Source organism: Rattus norvegicus, chromosome 7 (genome assembly GCF_036323735.1).
Source record: "Rattus norvegicus strain BN/NHsdMcwi chromosome 7, GRCr8, whole genome shotgun sequence".
Taxonomy (NCBI): domain Eukaryota; kingdom Metazoa; phylum Chordata; class Mammalia; order Rodentia; family Muridae; genus Rattus; species Rattus norvegicus.
Window position 1 is genome coordinate 12751916 of NC_086025.1, and position 22643 is coordinate 12774558.

The following is a 22643-nucleotide window of genomic DNA, read 5'->3' on the forward strand; positions in this document are numbered from 1 at the left end:
TTCTGTATCTTCTTCTTAATCGATTTATTTGTTTTCTTGATGTTCGGGGTTGTTTTTTATTGTTGTTATTGTTTGTTTTTTAGTTCTTTATACATTCTGTACACTTACCCTCTGACAGATGTATAATTGGCAAATATATTTTCCCATGTTGTGGGCTGCTGCAGTTTAAACCGACCTAGTACCTGTAGTGATATAGAAGCTGTAGTTCAATGTCTCTCAACCAAGAAAGGCTCAGTGAAAAATTCTACCATACTTTCAAAGGAAAGCTAACAGTGGTACTCCCCAAGTTATTCTACAGAATAGAAATGGAAGGAACATTTCCTAATTTTTTTTTTTGTGAAGCCATTATCTCCCTGATACCAAAAGTGCACAAAGGTGCACTTTTACAATTTACAAATTGCAGATCAACATCTCTTATGAAAACAGATGCGATTTTTTTCAATAAGGTTTTGCAAGCAGAATTAAAAATAAAACCATATCAGATAGATTGTTCACCGTGGTTGAGTTGCGTTCATCCCAGAGATGCTTTACAGATTTGTAAACGAATGCATTCCAACACATAGATAGACCAAAAGACAAAAGCCACTTGGTTATCTTATTAGATGCAGAAAAGGAGCTTGATATAATTCAAGACTCAATGATAAAAGTTCTGGAAAGACTAGAGATATAAGGGACCTGCCCCAGCATGTTCAGAGCCCACAGTCAATATCATTCTAAACAGTTAGAAACTCAGAGCGTTTCCATTAAAATCAGGCAAAAGCTAGGCAGTGGTGGCACATGCCTTTAACCCCAGCATTTGGGAGCCAGGGGCAGCCACATCTTTTAGTTCAAGGACAGCTTGGTCTACAAAGCTGCGTACACAATTCCTGTCTTCGAAAATTCAAACCAAAGCCAAGTCCCATAACCTGAGTGTGGACGACACTTTTCCCCTTGTGAATATTAAGGTCTTGGAAGGTTGACCTCACAGTAGAGGAAGTAGTGGGAGACACGGCGAGCTCCCAGAGTGAAACGTTCGGTGTCTTTGGCTCCTTACTAGGGGATGACCTGTAAGGAGACAATGTCTGGGTCCAGTACTCTTAAGGATCACTTCTTCATCTTGCTGCTAGGGTCAAACCGAGTTCATGTTCCTAGGCCCAGGAACCAACTCGGATTCTGTTGTTTCAAATGTTGCTTCCTTGTGTGATAACTAGTAAAGAATATAAAAAAAGAAGTTGCCTGTTAAGGAAACTAAGGTACACATATGATAGATGCATATAACTGACTGCCTGCCATGACCTAATGAACTACATGCAGCCTCTCCACCCCTTTCCACCCTTATCACTTGAGTTACAGGTGAGATGTCCAGGATAGGGCCTGGCCACCAAAGCTCAAGTACATTGAAACAGGGTGGCCCGGATAAGGCCCAATCACCAGTGTTCACTCTCTGGCTGCCTCCAGTCGGGGCGACCCACAATGGAAAGTCCTTTGTTCAACCCATGTGTCAGCCTATGAGTGGGCAGTGCTACAGCCCACTCAATTTCCCCCTGGACTTATGGTTTCATCCTTTAAATATGCCACACTATCTCCCTTAGGGATGCAGTTCAGTTCCCGAGCTGGCCACCTCACTGTGTGCTCAGAGAACAAAGCTTTCATTTTAAGCAGCTGTCTTTGAAATGAGTTTACTTGGCTTCTTCCTGAACCCAACAGATTCGCTGTGGCGCCCTTGGTCCAAAATCGGTGTGACCTGGAAGGTTGTGAATATTTTACATTTCTGAATATAGAATTTCCTTGGCACCTCGGGCAAAGAAGCCTTTCTGTCTGAAGTTCAAAGTTTGTTTTTCATACCTGTTGAATCCTTTGTAAAATAATTCTGCCATGTAGTTCCATTTTTCTTCAGACGTTGTATAATTGAATTCCTTGTTGATATGTTTTAATTTCCTTGGCAGAAAACGGGTAAGTTGAAACACGAGGTTTGAGAAATCCTTAGCTTAACCTCCCAAAATCTTGAGTTTGTATGTCAGGTCCTCCTTTTTTCCCCTATGCCCCCAGATTGACATAGGGACTCTTCCTAAGGTGATGTCTTGGTTTTCTTCTTGGGGTACTGAGTCTAGAGGCTCCACTGTAAAGCTGTAGCACTATTTCTTTAGGGGACAGGGTGCACAGTAGGAAGGGCCCACGGAATACACAAGGCAGCAAGCACATGCATTAAAAATCCTGCTGACTGTTTCCTTAAATGCCTCAAAACTTAAGGTTGTGGCACATTTGTTCCCAAAGGGTCATGAATGACAGCTGTCATTTTAGCTGCCCGGGTACACAGAAAGAGCTGATTTCTCTTTAATTCAGTTCGTAGGAGGCGGGGGAGAGTTTTCGCCAATCAACGACGCTGTTATTTCCCTGTCCAATAAGAAGCGCAGATAATCGAAGGGTTCGGTTCTTGCTGCCATTTTGAAGCCCGTGCAGCTGCGGGAAGAGTCGTGGCAACTCTGCCTCGGCTACTGTCACTTCTTCCGATTTCAGGCTTCTTGGAGAGGACACAGGATGCATCAGAAGCAGAGAATGGTGAGTGTGTCGCGGGCTCCTGGATTCGAGGGTGGCGGATTTGTGACACTGCCAGGAGACCAGCGTCCAGTTCTATCTCTTTCCTATGAAGCCGCTTCATCCTAGTCCTTTCAGTGTGGGTCCAAGCCTCGAACTTGTTCCTCTGCAGAAATTGCAGCGCTGGCAAGTTGATGATGCTGAACCCAAAGTGCGTTTTGGACAACAGTGGGTGTGTGAGCACTGTCGCCGGTCTTTCTGCCGTGCACTTTCGTTTGCCCTGCTATAGTTTTCCTCTGTGGCCACCGTGTGTTTTTCTTTTTTTCTGCGGTTGGGGTCCAAAAAAACCAAAACAACCCAAGCAGGCGCAAGAGTCCAGCAAAGCAAGATCTTTATTTTTAATTAAGCAGCAAAAACTGGCTGGTCAGGGACACTAGCTCAGACCGCGTCCCTGAAGGAAAATTGCACAGCATGTTTAAAGGAGGGTACCACAAAGTGAAGGGGGGGGTGGGGTGGGCCGTAGCATTGTCCAATCGTATTTTGACACAAGGGGTTGGGCAAGGGAGTCGCCAATGAGATTTGACCCGACTCCTGCGGCCTGTCAGAACGGGGTAAACATTGGTGACGAGGTCTCCCCTGGGCCACCTGTTTTCAAGGTCTTTGACTCAGAATCTTGGCGGTCAGGCCTCGCGCTGGACGTTTGGTGCGTAACTCAAAATGATGAGTGAACAAAGGAGCTGGTTCCTGGGTCTGGGAACACGAACTCAGATAGTTTGATTCTGTGAGCAAGATAGAGAAGTTGCCCTTAAGATGCCTGGAATCAGACAACTGTTTCCTAATAGTACTGCCAATTGAACCCTAGGCTTTATTCATAGGCAAAGGCTCCTTGTTGTGTAGCGGGCGTTTTTCTCCTCTGGAAATCTCTTTCAACCTCTCTTTTGAGCTCTCTTCAATAATAATGCAGGTCAAAATAGTTAAAAATGGAAATATGGAAAAATGGTGGTGGTGGAGTAGCCTGAGGGAAGGGGAGTTCATGTAACTATAATTTTGTTTTGCTCTGATGGGCTTCTCTGAACAGAAAGAATTAGGAGAGTTTGTCAGTCAGTATTTAATTGGAATACAGCTCTCGGAAGAAACATTAAATCCTCAGCAATTTTGCCTTCAACTAATTGTCTATGTAGACAGTAATTTCTTACCATCTGCAGTGTTCCTCATGCAGACAGTGGCTGTTGTCCAAGCTCCTGTTGAAGCATGTAATCCCACAACAGCTGTCTTGTGAAAGACACTTCTCATGCGTTCCTGAATGAGAGTTGGTAGAAAGGTTGTGCCCATGGTTAGGAGTGTTGGCTTATAATCATTGTAACTATAAGGTTGGGGATAGAGAGAAATGGCTCGGTGGTTAAGAGGTCATCTTGGAGAGGACCCAAGTTCTATTCCTAGCATCTACAACCATCTGTAACTCCAGTGCCAGGGGATCAGATGACCTCTCCTGATCTCTGAACACTGTATATCGTGTGCACACAACTAGAAATAAAGGAAAAGCTATAAAACAAGGATCCTGGTAGGCAAGGCTACCTATCTAGTTAGACAGTAAAATGCTTTGCACCTAGAATACTTTTTTCCTCAGGGTTTCAGTAGGAAGTCAGAGAATGGAAATCCACAAGATGTTTATTTTTTTTTTTTTACTAATCAAGTGATAGGATATGCTAGTTTATGATACAAAGACAGGAAATCTGAGCCCTTGACTCTAGAGAATGTTTTAGTCATGGTTGCCTTTTACTGGCAGATGTCCTGATGGCTCTTAATTCTTAGAGCCTGCACACTGAGAAAGACAGTAGAAGCTTTAAAGATAAAAGGATTAGTCAAGGAAAAGTGTGGTGATTTGATAGGAATGGCTTCCACAGACTCATGTAGAGTGGCACTATTAGGAGGTGTGGTCTTGTTGGACTAGTTATGGCCTTGTTGGAGGAAGTGTGTCACTGTGGGGGTGGGCTTTGAGTCGTATATGTTCAAGCTATGTCCAGTGTCCAGTGTCTCTCCTTGCTGCCATGATGATGATGATGGACTAAACATCTGAACCTGTAAGCCTGCCTCAATATTGTCCTTTACAAGAGTTGCTCTGGTCCTGATGTCTCTTCACAGTAATGGAAACCCTAACAGAAAGGAAAGGATCCAAGAATCCCCAGATAGGGACTTGCTGCCTGGAGGACGGGGCTTAGGAGAGCAGTCTTGCCTTTTTGTCTTGCTTAGGGTTCTTATTGCTGTGTTGAAACACCATGCCCAGAAGCAATGTGGGGAAGAAAGGGTTAATAGGGCTTCCATATCCCGGAGCACAATTCACTGAAGGCCAAGGCAGGAAGCCAAACCAGGTGTGAACCTGGATGCAGGAGTTGCTGCAGAGGCCATGGAGGGGCACTGCTTACTGACTTACTCTCATGGCTTCCTTACAGCACCCAGGACGACCAGCCCATAGGTAGCACCACCCTATCTTATGTGGACAATTTCTCAATTGAGATCCCCTTATCTCAGATGACTCCAGCTTGTGTCAAGTTGACATACACTTTCTAGCATACCTTGGGGATGGTTTCCTGGTTTCTTCCAGGTTCATGACCACTTTTTCTCCTCACCTCCCAAAGATTTGATGCAGACAGCTCTGTAATCCTTTGTAATTGATATAAGTTATCCATCCACAAAGATTTTTGAGAGAGAGAGAGAGAGAGAGAGAGAGAGAGAGAGAGAGAGAGTGTAGGAAAAGGGAGAGGGAGAGAGGGGGAGGAATAATGTGTGTGTCCCGATTATCCCCAACTTGAGCATCAGAACTCCTGGATCAGTGGTGTGTCCAACACACATGAGAACAGAAAAAGAGAAACAAGAAAAAGAATGGGAAAGCAGTTAAAATAAAAGTAGCAGCAGAGTTCAGCTTTGGTCCAGAGATCAGGAGGCAGGAGAATTTAGCTTTTTGATTAAGGCATTGGATAGGATTCATTTGGCTTGCTGTGAATCTCTTCCAGTCCTTAGAGAGGTATCTGCTGACTCCACTTTCCTCCTTGTTTTGTATCTTTCTCTCAGTCACCTGATTTGCTTCTGTGATATCAGGGCACAGGATTACAGATGTTTTAATGTTTCAATTATAGGAGTAGATACTTTATAATCTAAACAGATGTGAAACTAAGAAAAATAGGGCTGGAAAGAATTTGTGTTTGTTGAGACATGATTTCTCAGTGCAGCCCCGGCTTTCCTGGAACTCACTCTGTAGACCAGGCTGGCCCCGAACTCACAGAGTTCCTCAGTCTTGGAATTAAAGGCCTGTATTACCATGCCTGGCCCAGGAATAACTCTTAAAATTCAACCAGCTGTAGGGCTAGGTCTGCTCTAAAAAGCAGAAATAATTTCAGAGAATCTAGAGAACCCACATTTTAATTATGGGATAACAGAATGTAGCAGAACCACATCGAGTGAACAAATACATGATCAAAAGAAGAATGGAAAGGGGAGAAAGCCAGAGTGACTTTTTAAAAACAAATCCCACGCGACTGGATACAGTTCTGCAGCTCCACAGAGCAGAGGCTATCCTAAGGAGAGGAGCGGGAATGTTTCTATCTTCATGTTTGAACAGAGAGAGCTGCTGCTCTGCTTTATCCCATCTTCCTGTGCTCTCTCTGGCAGATGAAGGAGCTGGCAGCTAGCATCTGTCCTCAGCTGTCCTGTTCTTTATTTAGGGCAGGAGGCCTTAGCTTGATGACTTTGGCTTTTAGGTTATGAGCTTGGCCTTTGATGGTTGAACTGTCTCCTTAGCCCTTGATGACTCTTTTTGACCACATTGATTACTTTGATCATCCACTGTAACCATAGTCCTCAGCATGCTGTTGGGATACTCAAGGGTCCAGATCACTGTCTGAGGCCTCTTTAGTATGCAGGTGAGAAGAAGTTCAGTTGCTAAGGTGTGTGTCATGTATAGATGGTTCTTTGTTTTAATGCCTCTCCAATTATAATAAGCATAAAATAATAGAGAAAGAGCTCTAGAGATCATTTTATGAACATAGTTAGAAAGTGATGTGGACGCTAGTCAGAATGGCTAAGATCAAAAACTCAGGTGATAACAGACGCTGGCGAGGATGTGGAGAAAGAGGAACACTCCTTCATTGTTTAGTGGGATTGCAAGCTGGTACAACAACTCTGAAAATCAGTCTGGAGTTTCCTCAGAAAATTGGACATAGTACTACCCGAGGACCCAGTTATACCACTTCCGGGAATATACCCAAAAAATGTTCCAACATACAAGGACACTATGTTTGTAGCAGCCTTATTTATAATAGCCAGAAACTGGAAAGAACTCAGATGTCCTTCAACAGAGGAATGGATACAGAAAATGTGGTACATCTACACAATGGAGTACTACACAGCTATTAATAAAAATGACTTCATGAAACTCATAGGTAAATGGATGGAACTAGAAAATACCATCCTAGTGAGCTAACCCAATCACAAAAGAACACACATGGTATGCACTCACTGGTAAGTGGTTATTAGTCCAAAAGCTCGGAATACCCAAGAGACAATCCACAGACCACATGAAGCTCAAGAATAAAGATGACCAGAGTGTGGATGCTTCAGTCCTTAGAAGGGGGAACAAAATATTCGTAGGAGGAGATATGGAGGCAAAGTTTGGAGAAGAGACTGAAGGAATGGCCATTCAGAGCCTGCCCCACCTGGGGATCCAGCCCATACACATACAGCCACCAAACCCAGACAGTATTGATGACGTCAAGAAGTGCATGTTGATAGGAGCCTGATCTAGCTGTCTCCTGAGAGGCTTTGCCAGAGCTTGATAAATATAGAGGCGGATGCTTGCAGCCAACCATTGAGCTGAGAATGAGGTCCCCATTGGAGGAGTTAGAGAAAGGATTGAAGGAACTGAAGGGGCTTGCAACCCTATAAGAACAACAATACCAACCAACCAGAGCTCCCAGGGACTAAACCACGATCCAAAAGAGTACACATGGACAGACCCTGGCTCCAGCTGCATGTGTAGCAAAAGATGGCCTTGTTAGGTACCAATGGGAGGAGAAACCCTTGGTCCTGCCAAGGCTGGATCCCCCAGTGTAGCAGAATGCCAGGGCTGGGAGGCGGGAAGGGATGGGTGGTTAGGTGGGGGAAAGGGAATAACATTTAAAATATAAATAAAAAAAATCCAATAAAAGTGGTGAGGAAAAGTTTTACTAGTGAGAGAGGAGGATTTGCTTTCTTTCCCTATGGAATTTGCCAAATAATGTTACTGGTAGATGCAGATCTGAAGAGTTTCCAAGTTCAATTTTATTTTATTTTAGATTATGTGTCTGCCTGTCTGAGTGTATGTATGTACACTACATCCATGGAGGAGCCCGCAGAGGTCAGAAGAAAGTGTTGAATTACGGGTGTTTGTGAGCTGCCATGTGGGTGCTGAGAAGTGAAGCTGGGTCACTGGAAGAGCAGCCTTTACTGCTGAACCATGTTTCCAACCCCAGTCCCAGTACTTTGCCTTTGTTTAAACAACGGTTCTTAACCTTCCTGATGCAGTGGTCCTTTAATACAGTTCCCCGTGTTGTGGTGACACCCCAACCATAAAATTATTTTTGTTGCTACTTCATAGCTGTAATTTTGCTACTGTTATGAATCATACTGTAAGGTGACCCCTGTGAAAGGGTCAATCAACTCCCACGGGGCCATGACCCACAGGTTTAAACTACTGAAGTAAGGATCCTCATAGATTTGCAAAAGTGGCCAGGTCTAATAAAACGGTAGTACAGATCAGAAATAAACCGTGAAGAATGATGATAGGCCACACGAGAGGGGATGGGATACTCAAGGTCCAAATTATTGTTTGAGGCCTCTTTTTTAGTATGCATTTGAAAAGAAGTTCATTTGCTAAGGTGTGTATCACTTTCAGATGGTTCTTTGTTTTGATGCTCATCCAATTATGATAAGCATAAAATAATAGAGAAATAACTCTGGAGATCCATTTTATGAACATAATTTGCTTATTGTGCATGTACCCCAAATCAGTTCATGGCAGATGAGTCCATTGCCCAAGGGTTCCTGAAGCCTTACAGAATTCATTTGAATAGAAACATGGTAATAGGGGAGTGTTTTCATTGTATAAAGCAGGCATATATGTTTCCTGATGGACGTTGGGGTTCTAGGTTGCTAACTGGTTGATAGGGGCATTGTTCACAGAGCGCTGATTGCATAGCCTATGTCAAGTGGCGTCTCATTTTGCTGATACAGTCACTGTCCGAGCAAGCATGCCTCACTGCTGTCCCAGTGCTCAGTGCTGCACATGGCCGCTTTGTTATCCGTTGTCCCAAATTTTAAGCTTGTTTTCTCTCATTTTCTAAGCCCAGTTATTTCATTTTCTTTAAGTTCAACGTCATTCAAGTTGTCAGGCTCTGGGCAAAATGAAGCCTAATCTTGGTTAAAATAAACCACAAGTAGCCTTTCTCCTGGATTCTGGTAGAGTCCTCGTTTCCCTTTGCGACCAGGCCTTGACAGCTTCTATTTCTTTCAGCATTGTCACGTTCTAAGCTCCTGTCAAGGTGGCCAGTTACTCTCCGCTTTTACTTGCAAGAATTCCTGACACCATATCTTCTGTGTGGCTCTAGAGCCTGTCAAGTTGGCAGTTAATTTTGACTTCCCATCGTGTGGGTTGTTTCAGGAGCCAGTGACCTTTGAGGACGTGGCTGTGAACTTCACTCTAGGAGAGTGGGCTCTGTTGGATTCCAGTCAGAAGAAGCTCTACAGAGACGTGATGACGGAGACCTTTATGAACCTGCTGTCCATAGGTAACATACGCTATGAGTTCTTTACTTAGGTAAAGAGCAGCTGCTTCCTGTTCATCTGTATGGCTGTCGGAGGGCGCCTGATGGTCAATGTAACCTTCCTGGTCCTATTGCACAATAACAAAATGTAGAAGTTAGTAAATGCTTGTGTGATGCTGAACTAAATCATAATGACTTCTTTGGGTTTGCTTTTTAGGGAAAACAGAGGAAAAAGAAAATATTGAAGATAACCACCAAAATCTCAGGAAAAATGTGAGGTAATATTCATTAAGAGAGAGAATTTATATCAAATATTTGCAGGTAATAGGAATTCTAAGAACCAAGCAAATGGTTCAGTACATCTCGATGCAATTGATTTAATCTCAAAAATCCTCTGCAAGCACACTGAGCTGGGACGTTCAGAATGAGAGGGTGACAACTCTGTAGTGTATGGATACTGACAAAATGCAGTGCGACATTAACCGATGTCAGATCTGTCTTTGTGTTTCTTTGTGCCTAAATTGCCCTTTATACAGAAAAAAATTTTTAATTAAAATTTTTTTATTAACTTGAGTATTTCTTATTTACATTTCAAGTGTTATTCCCTTTCCTGGTTTCCAGGCCAACATCCCCCTAACCCCATCCCCTCCCCTTCTTTGCGGGTGTTCCCCTCCCCATCCTCCTCACATTGCTGCCCTCCCCCCAACAATCACAATCACTGGGGGTTCAGTCTTGGCAGGTCCAAGGGATTCCCCTTCCACTGGTGCTCTTACTGGGATATTCATTGCTACCTATGAGGTCAGAGTCCAGGGTCAGTCCATGTATAGTCTTTAGGTAGTGGCTTAGTCCCTGGAAGCTTGGCATTGTATACAGAAAATTATTTAGTGCTTTTTATCAAGTTGCCTTTCAGCTTTGGATATAAGGTGTGTGCAGTAAAATGAATTTCAGGTTTAGATTAAAGCCTATTATCAATAAATCATAAAGGATATTCAGCTATTTTTAAAACCCATAGTAGTTGATGCACACCATCTTTCATTAGGAGTATTTTGACTTTGTTAACTGTGGTATGCATAATATATATGAGAGGCCTAAAAGCAGTAATGTTTAAGAACTTTATATGTTTGCCCGCTACCTCCAGGACCTCGGTTGAACGTTCAGTTAGCCCATTTATATTTACAGATTCTCACAGAAGCAAAATCGGCCGTGCTGATCCCCATCCTCCAGGGTCTTTGTATGTGGCCCAGGTGGACTTGCTGTACTCCTGCTGCTGCCCCAGAACAATAACAATGGCCCAACATCCAGCCTTTAGCACTTCTCTTGGTGACCGTAAGAGTGTAGTTATGCTTTTCCCCCTTTTTGTTGCAGAACTCAGGCGGTTGAGAGGAGTTGTGACTACAGAGCTAACAGTCAGTGTGGAGAAACCCAGCAACAGATTCCAGAGCATATCGTTCAGAGAGATACCCCTCCTGCAATAACAGTGTGTGGGAACAGCATGCTTGTGAGAGATGCCCTCGTTCGTTCACCCTCACTTGTGCATCTCAGATACGAGACTGCAGAGAAACCCTGTGGGTCTCAGGAACATGTGGAGAAGACTCTTACACAGAAGAGATGTTGGAAAGATTCCACTTATTCTCATCCCTTTCAGACAAATCAAAGTCCTCCCCGAGAGACACCCTCTCAAAATAAGCAACCTAATGAAGCCTGTAGGAGTCTTAATTCTGACCAGTATTGTGAGGGAATTCATGCTGGAGATAAACTCCACGAATGGAAGCGAGTTGAGAAAGCCTTCTGGAGGTACAGTTACGGTCAAATGTATGAAAGAATCACCATTGGAGAGAAACCGTTTGGGTGTAAGCAGTATGCTGAAGCCTTGGTCAATTCCAGTCCCCTTGTTAAACATGAACTAATTCACCCCGAAGAGAAATGTTACACGTGTAAGCAGTGCGGAAAGGCATTCAGATACTCCTCATCCCTCCAGAACCATGAAAGAATCCATAGCGGGGAGAGGCCATATGTATGTAAGCAGTGTGGAAAAGCCTTCATTCGTTCCTACGACCTTCTTATCCATGAAAGAATTCACAGTGGAGAAAAACCTTACACATGTGAGCATTGTGGGAAATCTTTCACCCATTATAGCGGCTGGTACAGTCACGAAAGGATTCACACCAGAGAGAAGCCCTATGTGTGCACACAGTGCGGGAAAGCCTTTTCCTGTTCCACGTCTTTTCGGAGGCACGAAAGGATTCACACTGGAGAGAAACCTTATCTATGTAAGCACTGTGGGAAGGCCTTCACCCATTCCAGTGCTCGTTACATTCATGAGAGGATTCACACCGGAGAGAAACCCTATGTTTGTAAGCATTGTGGAAAAGCGTTTCTCCGTGCCAGTCATCTCAACAACCATGAGAGAATTCACACCGGAGAGAAGCCCTATGTTTGTAAGCATTGTGGGAAAGCCTTCATCCAGCGGGATGCTTGCTATAATCACGAAAGGATTCACACTGGAGAGAAACCATACGTATGTAAGGAATGTGGGAAAGCCTTTAGGATTTCCACATCTCTTCGTGACCACGAAAGGATTCACACTGGAGAAAAACCTTATATATGTAATTATTGTGGGAAAGCATTTAGGGTTTCCACGTGCCTTCACAAACATGAGCGAGCTCACACTGAAAAGAAACCCAGTGGGTAGAAAGTAAAACTGTATAGCATGTGGAATTATCTTTCATCAACTTGCTGTTAGGGAAGGAGTGTACGTAGGCTGTCGGATGGCTCAGGGGTAAAAGCACTTGCCCTGACTTGGTAGCCTTAGGTGGATCCTTGGAACCCATGTGAAGAGAGAGAACTGAGTTTCCAAGGTTTGCCTCTGACTTGCATACATGTGCTATCATTTGCATGCATACCTTCACACACATGTATTCAGAAATGGCATAATTTAAAATACCTTTTTTAAATTATTTGGTTTTTTTGAGACAGGGTTCCACTGTGTAGCCTTGGCTGTCCTGCAACTCACTCTGTAGACCTGGCTGTCCTTAAACTCAGAGATCCGCCTGCCTCTGCCTCCTGAGAGTTGGAATTAGAGGTGTGCATGCCACCCCTGCCTGGCTTTAAAATACATTTCAATGTTACTTTTTATTTTGAACTAGGTATAGGTGTGTGGGTATGTGCATGCAGCGGCCAGAGGCATCAGATTCCCCTGGAGCTGGAGTTACAGGTGCCTGTGAGCTCTCCCATGTGCGTGCTGGAAGTCCAGCATGGGTCCTCTGGAAGAGCGGTATCTACTGAGCCGTCTTTCCAGTCGCATAAGTGTAACTTAAAAAAAAATCTGGAAAGAAATAGTTGGAATAGGAGACCTTAAAATGTGTAAATCTGGACACGTGTGGAATGTGGTGTCAGACAGTCACCAGTTCCATCAAATGTACTAAGGCACTTTTTTTAAAAATTACATTTAACATAAATTACAATTCATGAAGGTTACATGTATGTGGGTGTATGTGCATGGTGACCACATGCCAGAGTGTGCATGTGGAATTGGACAGCTTTCAGAAGTCTGTTCTATTCTTTCTGCTATGTAGGTCCTGAGAAGGAGCTCAGGGTGCCTTCGAAACAAGTACCTTAACCTGCTGGGCAGTCTTGCTGTCCCGCCTCATGCCCTTTACACATTAGAGAGGTAGAGGCTCGAGAATTACAAAATTGAATACTGTGGATTTGCACACACCTGGGAGAGCTCATTCCAACCAATGAAAAATTCAGCATTAAAAACAATATAAGTTATATGTTGTCTCAAATAAGGGGAAAGGGAATTCTCTCCTTTATGTTGTAAAAGCAAGAAGAAAATTGAGCATTCTGAGCAAATGTTTTCTTTTGAAAGTCTGATTTTGTGGAATTTATAAAAATGTTGGCATTATTTTGCCTGTCATTTCTGCTGTTTGGAAAACTGAAGTTACAAAGTCCTGTTTGGAAGAGCAGCAGTAGCAACAGTGTACACTGCATGGATTGAAGTGATGCTTTTAAATGACAGATCAGGTTTTTTTGTACTGGAATAAGTTCTCACTATGGAGACCAGGCTGGATGATATTAAAGTTGTGAGCCACCAAATCGTGGCGGTCGGTCTCACTTCAGTGGGCGTTTTCTGAAAACCCAGTGAGGCTGCACCTTTCCCCATGTCATGTGAAACCGTTTGATTCCTGAAACTTAAGTGAGTTGTAAGGCTCCGATAGACTTAATTTACATGTAGTTTTGAATAATCGTGGGTCATTTGAAATTGAAAATACGATGCTTGTTAACTGTTAGTGTTTCCACTGTCCTTACATGACGGGTTATATTTTCCTTACTATTCTTAATTTATTGACAGTTTCCTTAAATTTTATGTACACTTGGATTTTTTTAATAGTAAAATTTCTTACATAGATTTTGTATTTTGTACCTTAAAATATATTTTGTTCAAGCAAGATGCTTTGGGGGCAGAATTGGCCTAGTGAGTAAAAGACTATTCCATAAAGCCTGAGGCTCTGAGTCTGATTCCCAGAGCCCACACGACACCATGTGATAATTACTTCCTTGGAGAAGTTCTCATTGATCTGTACATGCGCAGCTCAGTTTATACCACATTTGAACAGGGCAGTCAGGAATATGTAGAAAGGCCCAGTAAATATCCGGTGTGTGGGAAACGGTTATTTGCATTCTAATGCTTTTAGAGCCAAGAGCCAACTTTACACTGAAGAGAAAGCCCATGAAAGTAAGACAGGATGGAAGCCGGTAAGGGTCAGAGGTCATGGGATGTCTCACACTTGCAAAAGCATCAGGAGCATTAGCAATGTGGGAAAGCCTTCAGGGACTGCACTTACATTCAGACTCATGAAAGAAATGAGATGCTATAGGGAGTCATCTCTCTAAGCCAGTGGGACAGACTCGCCTCCTTATGGCTCTCAAGAAAATCAAAGGATTCACACCCAACAAAACCACCATCCCTAAACAATTCAGGAAGGTCTGTTTCTTCTAGTTCCCTTCACAAATGTGAAGTCTCACTCTGGAGACTCTATACTTGTATTTAAAATATTCTCTTTTTTTTTTTTTTTTTTTTTTTTGGTTCTTTTTTTTCGGAGCTGGGGACTGAACCCAGGGCCTTGTGCTTCCTAGGCAAGCGCTCTACCACTGAGCTAAATCCCCAGCCCCCTAAAATATTCTCTTTTGAGCCACGTGGTAGCAGCGAATGCCTTTAATCCTAGTTTACAGGAGGCAGAGAAAGTGGATCTCTGACTTAGAGGCCAGCCTGGTCTATACAGTGAGTTTCAGGACAGCCAGGGCTCCACAGAGAAACCCTGTCTTGAAAAACCAAAAATTCTCTTTTACTTACCTACACATATGTGGAAGTGACTTATTGGGAAATCTTATGTATGTAAACAGTATGTGACAGTTGGTTGTGGTGTGGAACTCCTTTAATCACGCTACTTAGCAGGTGGGAGGAGAGCCTGCTGTATGCTTGATTCCTAGGCCAGCCTGGTCTACATAGTTCCAGACTAGCTAGGGGACTATCTCAACCAAACCAAACCAAAAACAATGTGTATAACAGTCTCTCCTCACATTTCCCTTAAACCTCCTGAAAGAATTCATGCTGGAGAAAAGGTCTCTGCTTGTAAGAACCGTGTAAACCTTCATATACATATAGAGCTAGAAGGAAGTCTTTGCTTTTATTGGATATTTCCTTTATTTACATTTTAAATGTTATCCCCTTTCCTGGTTTTCCCTTAGGAAACCCCTATCCCATCCCTCCTCCCCCTGCTTCTATGAGGGTGCTCCCCCCACCAACATACCCCCTCCCTTCTGTCTCCCTGACCTGGCATTCCCCTATACTGAGGCATCAAGCTTTCAGAAGGACCAAGGGCCTCTCCTCCCACTGGTGCCCGACAAAGGTCATCTTCTGCTACATATGTGACTGGAGCCATGGGTCGCTCCATGTGTAATCTTTGGATGGTGGTTTAGTCCCTAGGAGCCCTGGGGGTTGGGGGGCACTGCTTGGTTGATAATGTTGTTTTCCCAACGGGGTTGCAAACTCCTTCAGCTCCTTAAATCCTTTCTTTAATCCCTCCACTGGGGTCTCTGTCCTCAGTCCAATGGTTGGGTGCAAGCATCTGGCACTGTTTGTAAAGCTCTGGCAGAGCCTCTCAGGAGACAGCTATATCAGGCTCCTGTCAGCACCTCTTGGCATCTGCAATGGTGTCTGGGTTTAGTGACTGTTTATGGGATGAATCCCCAGGTGGGGCAGTCCCTGGATGGCCTTTTCTTCAGTCCCTGCTCCACTCTTTGTCCCTGTATTTCCTCTGGTGACTATTTTGTTCTCCCTTCTAAGAAGGAATGAAGCATCCACATTTTGATCTTCCTTCTTGAGCTTCTTATGACCTGTGATTATCTTTCTTAGGTATTCCAAGCTTTTGGCTAATATATACACTTATCAGCTAGTGCATATCGTGTGTGTTCTTTTGTGACTGGGTTACCTCACTCAGGACAATATTTTTCTAGTTCCACCCATTTGCCTCCAAATTTCATGTAGTCGTTGGTTTTAATAGCTGAGTAGTACTCCATTATATAAATGTACCACATTTTCTGTATCCATTCCTCTGTTGAAGGACATCTGGGTTCTTTCCAGCTTTAGGCTATTATAAATAAGGCTGCTATGAACATAGTGGAACACGTGTCTTTGTTATATTTTGGAGCATCTTTTTGTTATATTCCCAGGAGTGGTATAGCTGGGTTCTCAGGTAGTTCAATGTCCAATTTTCTGAAGAACCACCAGACTGATTTTCAGAGTGCTTGTACCAGTTTACATCCCACCAACAATGGAGGAGTGTTCCTCTTTCTCCACATCCTTGCCAGCATCTACTGTCACCTGAGTTTTTATCTTAGCCGTTCTGACTGGTGTGAGGTGGAATCTCATGGTTCTTTTGATTTGCATTAACCTGATGACTAAGGATGTCGAACATTTCTTTATGTGCTTCTCAGCCATTGAGCATTCCTCAGTTGATAATTCTTTGTTTAGCTCTGTACTCCATTTTTTAATACGATTATTTGATTCTCTGGAGTCTAACTCCTTGAGTTCTTTGTATACATTAGATATTTTGCCTACATTGATATATGTGCACTGCGTGCATTATTGGTGCCCGTAGAAGTCAGAGAAAAGCTTCAGATCCCCTATAACTGACATCATCTATAGTTGTGAGCCACCAAGTCATTGCTGGAAATCAAACCATGTCCTCGGCAAGAGCAAGTATTCTTAAATACCAAACCATCTCTTTAGCCATAAAAGCTCAATATTCAAGGAGTTTTCTTCAATACTGAAAAAACTGTCCTATTGGATGTTCAATACCTATAGTGGGAAACCTGTAACAATATGGACAAAGACCAAAGGAATATTATTTTAGACCCTACTTCAGGTCAGTTAAGTCCCAAGGGATTAGAGAATGCTTTGAAAGTTCTCCATATCTGGTAAGACCCCTGACCTCTAGATCAGTGAGGTTGTGAGAAGGAAGAACCATAGGAATGTTATGTTTACAATCAAGGTGCTCTATAAGGTAGAATGTTAATATTATTTCAGGGCAGTTATGGAGATGAATATTCAAATTCCTTACTGTTTGAAGTTGTCATTCAGAACATCTTTTATTCTCTTGCCTGAATTTATTTCTAATTTTTTTTCATGTTACTATAAATGAGATTTTGTCCCTGATTTCCTCTTTCGTCCTAGTCTTTATTGGAGTAAAAAAATAATATTGTTTGTTAAATGTTGATATTACATTCTCCTATGTTACTGAGAGTATTAACTTGAACAAACAAGTGTATACTTTTTACAATTTCCTCTGTATTTTAGGGTAAACTCTTGCTCAAGTTGATGGGAAGAGTCACAGTATATTAGGTAACTATAGCTAATGAGGGGTAAAGTAACAAGCACATAACATAACAAAGACCAACTTGGAGAGGGTAAAATCCTTCCATTGTTTATGAAACATTACATTATTATTTGAAAGTAAATTTAGAGTATTTGTACATTGAATTTTTTAAAAGCTCTGAGTTAAACAGTAGTTATAAAAGAGCATCTTTAATATTCTCACAAGTTAAAATGGAAATATATATATAAATACCTAATTAAAAGGAAAGTTTAGGGCTTTGAGAAATGGCTCAGCTGTCAAGAACCCAGCACCAGGTTGGGAAGTACACACCCGTAAATCCTGCTTCCTTGAATCTGCCATTCTTTTCTGACCTCTAGAGCCTGTATGTAAATGGTACACACACACACACACACACACACACACACACACACACACACACACACACACCCCTATAAACAAATCCCTTCCGGTCTGAAATTGTGCCCTGAGCAGACCTTGGGTGCTGGTCCCGTACCCATTCCCCCAACACCCAGAGGAAGCCTGTCACCAGGTGTTCTAGAACGCCTGGGATCACAGGTGAGGAGGTCACAACATCTGCCCCCCAAAACCCGGAGTAACTGAGTTCCCTGGGACTCGGACACAGGAACCCCCACCCAGCCAGCGGCGCAGGTACCTTCCAGTCCAAACTTGTACCCTGAGCAGACCTTGGGTGCTGGTCCTGCACTTACTCCCATAACGCCCAGAGGAAGCCAATCTCCCAGGTGCTTTAACACGCCCAGGGTCACAGGAACACAGGATCACAGGTGCGCTAACAGGCCCAGGCACAAGAGTGGAGGATCACAGAGGAAGCTCGACTTCCAGTAGATCAGACACAACCAGGAGCACTGGGGCTCTACACAGTCAAGGTCACAATTGAGACCACAACATCATCTCCAACACCCAGCAAAACTGGGACCCACATAGGAAGCAGGGATATGCAAACCCTAACCCACCCAGAGGCACTGGTTCCTTCCAGGTTTTATCTGTACTCCGAGCAAACTCAGGCCTCTGGCCTCCACACCTGCTCCTGCAACTCACAGAGAAAGCTGGACTCCGAGGAAATCTGACACAACAGGACGTCAGGAGCTTGGTCACACCAGGACTTCGATATCTCAGAGGTAGCTTGACTCACAGGAGCTCTGACACAGTCTGGATCACAGAATCACAGAATCACAGGATCACAAAGACACCTGGACTCTGAGGAGTTCTGACACAACAAGGATCACAAGAAAGACAGGCGCTAGGCCAAGACAGCTAGGGCAGGCACTAGAGATAACCAGATGGCGAGAGGCAAGCACAAAAAACCTAAGCAACAGAAACCAAGGCTATGTGGCATCATCAGAACCCAGTTCTCCCGCTTCAGCAATTCCTGGATACCCTATTACACCTGAAAAGCAAGATTCAGAGTTAAAATCATATCTCAAGATGATGATAGAGAACTTTAAGAAGGACAGGAATAACTCCCTTAAAGAATTACAGGAGAACACAAGCAAACAGCAAGAGGAATTGAACAAAACCATCCAGGATCTAAAAATGGAAATAGAAACAATAAAGAAATCACAAAGGGAGACAGCCATGGAGATAGAAAACCTAGGAAAGAGATCAGGAATCATAAATGCAAGCATCACCAACAGAATACAAGCGATAGAAGAGAGAATCTCAGGGGCAGAAGATACCATAGAAAACATTGACACAACCATCAAAGATAATGTAAAACGCAAAAGACTCCTAGCCCAAAACAACCAGGAAATCCAGGACACAATGAAAAGATCAAACCTAAGGATAATAGGTATAGAAGAGAGTGAAGACTCCCAATCTAAAGGGCCAGTAATATCTTCAATAAAATCATAGAAGAAAACTTCCCTAACCTATAGAAAGAGATGCCCATAAACATACAAGAAGCCTATAAAACTCCAAATAGATTGGACCAGAAAAAGAAACTCCTCCCATCACATAGTAGCCAAAACACCAAATGCACAAAACAAAGAAAGAATATTAAAAGCAGGAAGGGAAAAAGGTCAAGTAACATTAAGCCAGACCTATCAGAACACACCAGACTTTTCAACAGAGACTATGAAAGCCAGAAGATCCTGGACAGATGTCATACAGACCCTAAGAGAACACAAATGTCAGCCCAGGCTACTATATCCAGTAAAACTCTCAATTACCATAGATTGAGAAACCAAAATACACTGGAGTTATCTGTTTTTTGTCTTTTGGGAATTTTTTATTTGTTTGGTTTTTTTTTTTTATAATTCCACTTACTGTCACATTGTCATTCTAAATATGGTTGTTCCCACAGATCTCGGTAAGGGGAATGGTGGCTTTCACATCCCAGTGAAAAAGATGGATGTCTTAACTTATTTGCTGTTGCTGTAATAGAATATGACATGCTGGGTAATATATCCTGCCAAGCATCTAAGTGTTGCTAAAATTCCTTCCCAGGGGAAGATATAAAGCAATTCCTCCTAAGGCTTGAACAACAAACATAGGTAAGATTCTGCCCCAGCTCCATCTGGGGAATCTGTGAGTCGATTGGAATTCCTTAGAGAACGTAGGTTAAAATTTGCTTATAGGAATCTTCCCTAAGCCAACCGCACCTGGAAAGCCTTACCCAGCAGGGACGAGAGCTGCCCAGTTGTTGCAAAAAGAGTCTCCCTCCTGCCCCCTTATTTACTCCTGCCTTGATATAGTTTATCCCTTTTTTTGATATAGTTTTTACCTTGCTCAGCTGGATCCTCAGCTGAGACTCCTTTTCTTCCTCTATCCTTCATGTGGGGTTGCAAGTGGCCATCAAGTCCAGCCAAGATAATATTTCCACGGGGCATTTCTGGACTCCCCAGGATTGTAGCTATTTAGGAAGACAGTCATGACATAGATTACTTATCACAGTCCCTCTAATATGAAGAACATCTGTGCCTGTCACATTTAGAGACATAATTCGGTAGACTCCTGTAGAAAATAGTTGTGAATTTTACTATTTATTTGTGCTGAAAGCTTTGCGTGAACAAGGGAGGGAGAGGTGGCTCAGCAGTTAAGAGCACATGCTTTTCTTCCAGAGGATCACAGTTGATTCCCAGCACCCACATGGTGGCTCACAACAGTCTGTGACTCCAGTTCCAAGGAAAACTATTCTGTCTTCTGATGTCCCAGTGCACTATAAGGGTCCAAAAATTGCTGACTGAAGACCCCAGACTCAGTATGCAAAGACAAAGAGCATTTATTCTGCAGAAAACAACCAGAATACAGGGTCAACCATTCTCCAAGATGGCCACCTCAGATAAAGGCGTGAAGGTCTTCTTATAGGCAATGGGGAGCACTCTCTAGAGGGACTAGGTAATCTGAGATTTGATTGGTGGGTGCTTGGGGGGCAGGCAGAGGTGGTCAGTGGTCTGCATTCCTATGTCATGAATGTTTAACCGTAGGAGAGATAGGGCTGCCCAGCACAGATGGCCCATCCTGAGATAAGATATTTCCCCATTTTTGTGGATATCCCCAGGCTGTTCTTTGGGAAGAGGTTTTATGACTTTGTTTGATTTTATGGTCTGGTGTCTTATGACCTTCTTTGAAAAATCAGGTCTGGTCCTTAAGTGGGGACAAATGGGGTTTATGTCATCCTTTCAGCACCATACACACATGAAATACACTGATATGTGTGCAAAAAAAAAAAAAACCATCTATACTCATAAAATAGTCTAAATGTGCCTGATTGACATTATTACTCTGGTGAATATTATGCTGTTGAAAGAGTTATTTCATGACTTTGGAGCACTGCAGGCATGAGGAAGCCCCATGGTTAAGTTATTTGGTGTGTGTGCATCATCTCTAGAGAATGCCCGTTGTGGGACTCTTTGTCAGCAGTGTATGCCATCCAGATGCTTGGGAGGATTCACTCTAGTGAATGGGAGCTTTCTTCATGACCCTGGGCCAATAAAATGCTTTCTGAAGCTTGCATCTCACAACTCTGAATCTGTGGTGGAGCACTCTTGCCCTGTGTGTCTATTTTATCCATCCACTGAGTAATTGTAGTCTCTTGTTGCTGTGTTTTAATTTTCTTGACAGAAAATGGATACATCGAAACACGAAGTGTGAGACGGTCATGGGCTTTTGGGTCTTCTCAAATCTTTGAGTTTTCCTATCAGATCTAACACATGGTTCCTGTGCTTGAGCCTCCCTGTTTCTACCATGAAATCCTGTGTTTTCCCTTTGAGGCACGAGTTTGGAATATATAGAGCAAATTTAAGGCTTTGTTTTAGGGGAAAAGGCAGGTGGAAAATCTCAGAGAATGCTGTCTTCAAGCAGTGAAATTTCAAATTGGAATAAGTTTATTTGTTCCAAAGCGCAAGGACCAGAGTACAAGGGTAATATGTAATTATTTTTTTCTCTTTTGGTTTGGCTTTGGTTTCACTTATTTGTTTTGTTTTTCTAAGATGGGGTTTCTTTGAGTCATCCCTGCTTTCATGAAACTAGCTCTCTAGACCAGGCTATCCCCCTAACTCAACGTTCTTGCATCTGCCTCAGTGCTGGTATTAAAAAGGCAAGCCACGATGTCCATCTCCTTTGGTTTTGAGACAGGATATCTCCATGTAGCCCTGCATGGTTTTGAGTTCACAGACATTCTCTTTCCTCAAGAGTTCTGGCATTAAGGTCATGCATTTGCACTTCCTCCAAAGGTCTTAATACTTAAGGTTGAGGAGGAAGACTGGGTACAGTTCATCACTCACAGACCTTATTCCTAAAAGAAAGAACTGTCCAATGAGGATCATGGATAGGCATAAGGAGTTGCCTCTGCCATCTTTTTAAAGGTTACACAGCAGTGGGGATCCCTATGACTACCAGGCTTGGGTAATTTGCAAGCTATTTTGAAATGACATCAGGGCACATCTGAGGCACAGAAATGGTGAAGGTATGTGGGCTGCTGGAGTGCCGGGTGGCCAGTCTGCTTTGGTGCTATGTGGAGCTGCCACCTGAAGGTTTCCTTGGTGCTGGACAGCTCAGTGGAAAGTGGGGTCTGCCACATGTGCTCTTGAAGTGGGTACCCACAGGCAGCCTTGAACCTTGAGTCCCTCACTGTTCTGTACTGGTGCTGCTGTTTCACTGCAGTCGGCAGCACTCTTGCTATGAGCCTGTGCCTACACGTACCTTGCAGTGCTGCGAGGGCTGGTGATGCCGAGTCCAGACTGTGTTTTGTAGGGATGTGGATGAACTGTGTGGTTGCCCATCTCCTCTCATATGTCTGTGCTGATTTGCCCCCTCCTCCCATCATCTTGGCTTTTTCCCTCTCTTCTCTCCTCCTTTTCCTCCCATATTGGGTCACCTGCGGAATTGGGCCTAATGCCTCCTGCTGTTAGGGGAATTTCCCACAGAGCTCTGTCTTTCCTTGTGAAAAAAAAAATACCAATATTTCAACTCTTTC

General features: G+C 43.3%; 2 protein-coding genes across 2 annotated transcripts in view; both read left to right on the top strand.

Moving 5' to 3' along the window:
• The window catches only part of Ftl1l5 (ferritin light chain 1 like 5), a 576109-nt gene that overhangs the window by 456512 nt on the left and 96954 nt on the right, over positions 1 to 22643 (top strand). The window lies entirely within an intron of this gene.
• On the top strand, positions 783 to 13809 carry Zfp952 (zinc finger protein 952). The gene is made up of 4 exons (XM_002729770.7): positions 783 to 2538; positions 9206 to 9332; positions 9526 to 9586; positions 10674 to 13809. Exons 1-4 carry the CDS (start codon positions 2518 to 2520, stop codon positions 11998 to 12000), a joined length of 1536 nt encoding a protein of 511 aa, XP_002729816.1. The 5' UTR covers positions 783 to 2517; the 3' UTR covers positions 12001 to 13809.

What these genes read in the sequence shown, in the direction of transcription:
- Zfp952 (XM_002729770.7), top strand. Translation starts at nt 2,518, where the DNA reads ATGCATCAGAAGCAGAGAATG. An exon ending in TATGAACCTGCTGTCCATAG is followed by an intron (nt 9,333 to 9,525) that starts GTAACATACGCT and finishes TTTGCTTTTTAG; the next exon opens with GGAAAACAGAGGAAAAAGAA. An exon ending in AATCTCAGGAAAAATGTGAG is followed by an intron (nt 9,587 to 10,673) that starts GTAATATTCATT and finishes TTTTTGTTGCAG; the next exon opens with AACTCAGGCGGTTGAGAGGA.